The sequence below is a fragment of the Pyrus communis genome, chromosome 8 (assembly GCF_963583255.1).
Source record: "Pyrus communis chromosome 8, drPyrComm1.1, whole genome shotgun sequence".
Taxonomy (NCBI): Eukaryota; Viridiplantae; Streptophyta; class Magnoliopsida; order Rosales; family Rosaceae; genus Pyrus; species Pyrus communis.
In genome coordinates, this window is record NC_084810.1 from 10,822,589 (window position 1) to 10,830,724 (window position 8,136).

The 8,136-nt window shown below is 39.9% G+C and overlaps 1 protein-coding gene across 1 annotated transcript; it reads left to right on the forward strand.

Moving 5' to 3' along the window:
- Positions 1-4,988: 4,988 nt before the first annotated feature.
- Positions 4,989-7,935, forward strand: LOC137742941 (uncharacterized). Its single transcript, XM_068482876.1, has 6 exons — positions 4,989-5,154; positions 5,221-5,469; positions 6,419-6,712; positions 7,120-7,256; positions 7,429-7,574; positions 7,668-7,935. The coding sequence occupies exons 1-6, from the start codon at positions 4,989-4,991 to the stop codon at positions 7,933-7,935; spliced, it is 1,260 nt and encodes a 419-aa protein (XP_068338977.1).
- Positions 7,936-8,136: the final 201 nt, after the last annotated feature.

The window sequence follows — 8,136 nt, forward strand, 5'->3', positions numbered from 1 at the left end:
CATAAAACTCCAGTTTTATTCCATTTCTTCGAAAAGAATATTAAATTAGAAGAAATTAGGTTCGCACCCCTAATTAATTTGTATATAGCATTGATTGAAACCTTATTGTTTTCTTATTTTTTATCAAAGTCCTTTGCTTTGTCCACATCATTATTGTAGAATTTAAAAATTTACATGTCAACACTTTGTTATATTTGGTTAATTCTTAGTTAAAGTATTGCCTAATTTTTTTGTAATTAATATTAATTGCTTTGTCCGGATTTTTAGTTGATAATTGAAATCTCATTCCTTCCCAAATTTAATATAAATACACAACCATTTAAACTCCTCCATTCTTTCATCCCTTATACACATCCTACAGTACCCCAAACTCAATCCAATGTGTTTCTTCATCAACCAGACGTCAAACCCCCTGACTCTCCATAGCAGCAGCATCCCTAGACCATTATATATGCAGTCAACTGTCTTTCTTCTTTTTATTTTTTATTTTCCTTTATTATTGAATATTAATCGTGATTGTTAAATGTATGGGTGGCTACACTTATATTTCAGGGGTACAATTTTATTTTACATGTTATTTCACTCAAATACGTATTGGTACAATATGTTTTGTGGCTACAATTTCGTTATACATATACAGGTACAATGTTTTTTTTTTTTTGGAGAAAATTTTATGTTGGTTGTTGCATTTTATGTACCCATATGCATTCTTACAAAACAATGCGGTGCATTCTTTTCCATGGGATTTAACATGTACCCAGAGTTTTTTGCTCTTATATTTTATTTTTATTTGGGTACAATATTAATTATAAATTTCTTGTAAATTCAGTATATGTACCCATTGGTATTATGTGTTTTCGGTACGTAAATTTTTTTATGTTCATTGGTACTTCTTTTTGTCAAGTTTATGGGTACATTGTTTTGTATGTACCCATAATAAATTCGATGGGATACATAAATTTTGCAGAAGTATGTCGACGATTTTTATTATATACATTTCTAATAATCCTTGAGATTTGTAAATCCATAATCCCATAAATTAATGGGATTTTTACAATTTCATAATTTTTTTAGATTTGAGGATTGACTGAATTTCATAATTATTAAAATTTTGAATTACATTAATTCTTGGATTTAAATCCCTCGAATGTTGTGACAGCCCATCTCGAATTATTTGTACCGTATGTGTGAAATGACGATTTTACCCTTGGTGGGTATTTGTCATTTTGGGGTGATTGTTTTGTTGTTTTGTTGGTTGCACCTGGACCACACACACCCACGCATCCACATCATCTTCCCCGTGTATCTCTCTCTGTCTCGAACACACTTTCTCTCTCTCCTTCTCACTTGTATGGACGGGGTTCAAAACCCTTGCAAACGTTGTAGATCGAAGTGGAAAATGGTACCTTTGTGTTCGTGAGGATCATACAAGTTTAACCATAACAAATTCAGGTAAGGAATCCTTCGATTCCACGTCGAACTAAGAATCTCCGATTTGGTCACTGTTCATGCACACGTGAAATATTGTTTTTCAGGGAATTTGAAGCTTTTAGGAAGCTTAGTGAGGTCCTTAGAAAGCTCGGGGTAGTTCATTGAGTGGAATTGGACGTCGGGATCGTGAGTTGCAAGTTTGGCCGATTTTTCTTGAATTTCTCCGACGACATCTCGTGATCTTTGGGGCTTTAAACAGGTAAGGAAATGTTCTACAAGTTAAGAGCTTCCATTTGGTACTGGCTTCATGAAATTTGGTGAAGAAACGAGTGAGATATTAAAATTTGAAAAATATCCAGTTTTCCGACGACAGCAACGGTACCAGAGGAGTGCCGGAGAAGACAAGGGAATATTCCGTTAAGTTAATGGAATATTCTTAATGGCATCAGTTTAGTTTTAACGGAATCTGTTAGGGTTTAACGGAATATTCCTGACGGCGTTAACTGACGCCGTCAGTGTGACTCGCATGTGGTCGCGTGTGGAGCCTCAAAAAATTATTTTAAAAATATGGGGATGTTTGTGAGGTTGAGTAGATCACGTTGGTATATCCAAACATCTCATTTGAGCATTGTATGAGAAGTTATTACCTAGTTTTGGTTATGTGCTTTAAATTGACATTTTTATAGTTGTTTCGCATATAGGTAAGACCTATCGTGAGGATGAGTGCAGTCACTCGAGGTAAAGGGATTACGACCCTTCCACATATTAGTGAGTGGGCTTTTGGTTTTCCATAGATACCTATATACTTGTGGTTTTTCCCAGAAAATGAAATGTAATGTTTATATGTTTCAAATGCCATGCATAGCGTTTGCCTATTTATTTATGCATTGGTAGTTGCATATATGTATGTTTAGTGTTGCGGACACATAGATAAGTGTCAGGTAAGTTTATGGTTTATCATTGTGAATTAATGGTTATGTGAGATGCATAGAGAGCTCATAACCTGCACCCCCGGTGTTAGTGCTCCCGCCCAAAGTAAGGCACAGTCCTTCACGTGATGTTCACCTCCCGCACCACACGCTCATCTTGGATCCAAGTTAGGTGCACGGTCCTGTCATACAAACCACTATAGGTGGTTCTAACTCGTAGATGACCCACGATTATTCACCCAGTCTTCATGTGATCGTAGTACTTGAGCGTATTTATTTACACCCAGTCCTGTCATACAGACCACTTTAGGTGGTTCCAATTCATGTGCAAGTATAGTTAGTGAGTTGGGGATTTGAGCTTTAGATTCAGCCATACAGGTCACGTTAGGTGACTCTGGTTGACATGTTACTTGCATTGATTGACATTACCTGGGTTACTTACATCTTATGTGGAGGCATTCGACATGGCATATTTTTGAACATGTTTTTGATATATGTGTATATTCTATTTTCTGGGAAACTATACAGGTTTTACGACGAGGGGTTAGAACTTTTGATAATGAAATGATTTTGAAAAGCTTTGTTTTTGCCCACTCACACTTTCTGTTTTGCGCCCTTCCAGGTTCTAGTTAGAAACAGCTTTGATGGTTCACGAGGACTTGACGGTGGTTCTGACAGAACATCACAAATGTAGGATCACCTTTGGGTGTTGTGTAATTAGTATTCATTCTTCTAGACTGCACTTAGGCTTTCTGTGCTTTGATTATGTTTATCACACTTAATCTCACACTAGTGTATTACCTTAATTAGTTTATTTAGTAGTTTGGTTTTTATTTATTCGTACTTTTATTATTATCTTTTGCTTTCGCACTATGCACATGGCTACGTCACCCTCACGTGACGGCCAGCACACCTTGATTCCGATCGGGGTGTGTCAGTTTGGTATCAGAGCATAGGTTTTGCAGTCCTGCATATTTTGTGAGTGTTCTAATTGTTTTGGTGTCTTCTGTCAGAACTATGTCGCCTCATAGGGAACCACGTCGCTCTGCTGAGCTTAGTTTCTCCGATGTAGCTCAATTGGGGGAAGCTATGGCTACTGCTTTTCAGTCTGCGCTCTGCCCTCCCCAGAGGACTCCTTTGGAGACCATGTATAATTTAAAGATGGATAAGTTTGAGAGCCACGAGGGTTTTGAGGGAGCTGAGCGGTGGCTTGAGCATATTGAAAAGACTTTTCGAGTGTTGCATAATCAGGGGAATCTTCCTGTTGAAAAGTGGGTAAAGACGACTTCATGGTTCTTAGGTAAGGAATCATCATCCTAGTGGGGACAGGAGGTTTGTCATTTGACCCTAGAGGAAAAGGCTGACTGGGAAGTGGTTAAGCAGTTGTTTAGGAAAAAGTTTGTGCCTTCTGAGTACATTGGTCGTAAGAAGCAAGAATTTACTGAGTTGAGGCAAGGGAAGTTGACGGCGAATGAATATTATAGGAGGTTCACTGATTTATCTCGTTATTATCCGGAGATTGCTGCCAATCCGGGTGAGATGCTTCGTCATTTTTTATTGGGTACTAAGAACAAGTGACATTCTATGGCGACCACTACTCCTTGTAACTCTTATCAGGAGTTCTATGAGATTTTGTTGAGGATTGAGGATTCTAAGAATATGCCTAGCGAGAGTGAGGATGAAGAAAAAGATGGCAATCAAAGGAAAGACGATAAAGGCAAAGGTCAAGCATCTCAAGGACCTCGCAAGACTCAGAGTTTTAAGCAGAGTGGAGCTAGTTCAAGTTCTTCCAGCAGAGGTTTTAGTGCCACTGGTCAGGGAAGAGGTGGTAGATTTTCTGGGGGTCTTAGAGGCTAGAGACAGGGCGATACTGGTAGAGGAAGAGCTCCGTTTTGCCGCAGGTGTAACAATAGGCATTTTGGTGAATATAAGAGAGGCAGCAGTGGTTGTTTCACTTATGGGCAAATGGGACATAGAGCTGCAAATTGTCCCCAGAGTCAGCAGAGGCCCCATCAGTCTTTCTTACCACCACTTGCTCCAATCCAGCAGGTTCCAAGGCCTAGTAGTTTTGGTCAGATGGGTTGTGGTGGTGCCTATTATTATCAGGGTGATGTCGTTCCTTATGCTCCTAGACAGTATCTGTATCCTCAAGATCCTTATTCTTAAAGTGGGTATCCTCAGTACTCCGGAGGTTATATGCCGCATCCTTCCATTCCAGTGGGTGGATCTCAGTGGTACCAGGGAGGACAGTGTCAGCAGGGAGAAATTGCTACTAGTAGTGCGGGATCTTCAAGGCAGTCTGGTCAGCCTAGTCAGGGGCGTAATGTGCAAAGTCGAGGTAGTCAGACTAGTAGAGGTCATGGTAGACGACAGCAGACCCAAGGGCGTATCCACAATATTTCTCTGTAGGATGCTCAGAATAATCTTGACTTGATTATGGGTACGTTAAATATCCTTGGTTATTTTGCTAGAGTATTGATTGATTGTGGTGTAACACATTATGTTATTTCATATACATTTGCTCAAGTGGCGCAACCTCACCCTACACCTTTAGGGTATGATTTAGAGTTTGTCATGCCTATAAGGGAGAGATGTTATATTGATTGTGTGTATCTAGGATGTCCAGTGATGGTGGAGGATGTAGTTATGCCAGCTGACCTTATCCCTTTAGATATTGTTGATTTTGATGTGATTTTGGGCACAGATTGGTTGCACCATAATCGTGCCAATATTGATTGTTATGGGAAAACTGTTACCTTCCATCTTCCTAGATTACCTGTGGTCACTGTTGTGGGTGAGCAGAGTGGGGTGAGACATGGCGTTATTTCTACTGTGTGAGCAAAAAGGTTGTTATCAAAAGGTTGCCAGGGATACTTAGCTCATGTAGTGTTGAACGATGTTGCTCCTAATAGCATGGAAGACGTAAAGGTAGTCAGGCATTTTCCTGATATTTTCCCTGACAATTTACCTGGATTGCCGCCAGACCGAGATGTGGAGTTCACTATTGATTTGCTTCTAGGTACTAATCATATATCCTTAACTCCTTATAGAATGGCTCCTGCTGAGTTGAGGGAATTGAAAATCCAATTGCAGGAATTAGTGGATAAAGGTTTTATTCAGCCTAGTACTTCACCCTAGGGAGCTCCAGTGTTGTTTGTGAGGAAGAAAGACGGGACTTTGAGGCTATGCATTGATTACCGGCAATTGAATCGAGTAACAATTAAAAATCGTTATCCATTGCCGCGTATAAATGATTTGTTTGATCAGCTTCGAGGTGCTTATATATTTTCCAAGATTGATTTGAGCTTCGAGGTGCTTTCAAGACTCGTTTAGCAAGTGCGAATTTTGGTTAGATCAAGTGGCATTTTTGGGACATGTCATAGCTGCTCAAGGTATTTTGGTGGATCCTCAAAAGGTAGCAGCAGTGGAGAATTGGGAGCGACCATGAACCGTCACTGAGGTGAGGAGTTTTTTTGGCTTAGGAGGATATTACCAACGGTTTGTAAAGGATTTTTTCGTGATTGCTTTACCACTGACGAGGTTAAGGAGGAAGGATGTTAAATTTGAGTGGGATGATAATTGTGTGCAGAGTTTCTAGCAATTGAAGTATTGTCTCACTTATGCACCTGTTTTGGCAATCTTGGATGATAATGGTAATTTCGAAGTCTACAGTGATGCTTCCTTAATTGGCTGGGGATGTGTGCTAATGCAACATGGTAGGGTGATTGCTTATGCTTCACGACAATTAAAGCCTCATGAGTTGAATTACCTTACGCATGATTTGGAGTTAGCGGCCATTATCTTTGCTTTGAAGATATGGAGACATTATCTTTATCGGGAAAAATGTAAGATCTTTACGGATCATAAGAGTCTTCAATATATTTTCACTCAGAGAGACCTTAATCTTCGTCAGCGATGATGGTTGAAACTGCTTAGTGATTATGATTGCACAATTGATTATCACCCTAGTCGTGCGAATGTGGTAGCTGATGCACTTAGCAGAAAATCTCAGGGCCGTATTAACGCGTTGTACGCTAGTCGTGTTCCTCTTCTGGCAGACTTGAGATCAACTGGAGTACGGTTAGAGGTAGAAGATAAGGAAGTAGCCTTACTTGCTAATTTTCAAGTTAGGCCAATTTTAATTGATCGTATACTTGAAGCCCAGATGGTTGATGAAGAGCCCCAGGAAATAATTCAAGCAAGGAATCAGGGGAAAAAGAAAGACTTTAGAGTTCAAGAATCGGATGGCATGCTTATGCAGGAGAGCAGAATGTTTGTGCTGAATAATTTGGAATTAAAGAAAGCAATTCTTGATGAAGTGCATATCTTAGCTTATGCGATGCATCCTAGAGGTACTAAAATGTATCATACCATTTGACCATTTTATTATTGGCCCGGTATGAAAAACGAGATAGCTGAGTATGTAAGTAGGTGTGCCATTTGTTAACAGGTTAAAGCTGAAAGGAAGAAGTCGTTTGGGTTGTTGCAGCTGCTTCTCGTTCTAGAATGGAAATGGGAAAATATTACGATGGATTTTGTGTACAAGCTTCCGCGTACACATAATGGTTTTGATGGCATTTGGGTAATAGTTGATCTGCTTACTAAGTCAGCGCATTTTATTCCAGTGAGGGAAAAGTATTATTTGGGCCGATTAGCTAAATTATTCATATTGAAGATTGTGAAGTACCATGGTGTTCCAGTGAGTATTGTCTCGGATCGTGACCCAAGATTTACTTCTAAATTTTGGATGGCTTTTCAGGAAGCTTTGGGTACAAGATTACTCTACAGTACGACATATCATCCTCAAACAGACGGATAATCAGAGAGGACCATTCAGACGTTGGAGGATATGTTGAGATCTTCGGTATTGCAGTTTGGCGATGCTTGGCACAAACGGTTAGATTTAATGGAATTTGCCTGCAACAACAGCTTTCATTCGAGTATCGGCATGTCACCATTTGAGGCACTATATGGTAAATCTTGTCTTACACCCCTATGTTAGTCAGAGGTCGGAGAAAGAGTTTTGGTGGGCCCTGAGATTGTAGATGAGACTACTTAGAATGTTCAGGTAATTAAGTCTAACCTGAAAGCGACCCAGGATCGACAAAAGAGCTTTGCGAACAGGCATGCCACTGACAAGGTGTATAAAGTTGGTGATTGGGTGTTTCTGAAGCTTTCATCCATGAAGAGGTGTCGTACGGTTTGGAAAGAAAGGTAAGTTAAGTGCCAGGTATATCGGACCATATATGATCACCGAGCAAGTTGGTGAAGTGGCTAACAGCTTGAGTTACCTTCTAAACTGGCTAGAGTACATAATGTTTTTCATGTGTCCATACTTCGCCATTACGTTGCGGATCCGTCGCATGTGATACCTCCTCAACCATTGGAAATTAATCCGGATTTGACATATGACGAGGAACCAGTAACGATTGTGGATTGGAAGGAAAAGGTTCTGAGGAACAAGACTGTGAGTTTAGTGAAAGTTTTGTGGAGGAATCACTCCGCGGAAGAGGCTACTTGGGAGACTGAAGACCAGATAAGAGATTTGTATCCTCGGTTGTTCTATGGTTACTAGTGGTTAGTTTGAGTTGTTATGAATTTCGGGACAAAATTTTTTTAAGGAGGGTAGGTTGTGACAGCTCATCCCGAATTATTTGTACCGTAGGTGTGGAATGACGATTTTACCCTTGGTGGGTATTTGTCATTTTGGGGTGATTGTTTTGTTGTTTTGTTAGTTGCACCTCGACCACACACACCCACGTATCCATATCATCTT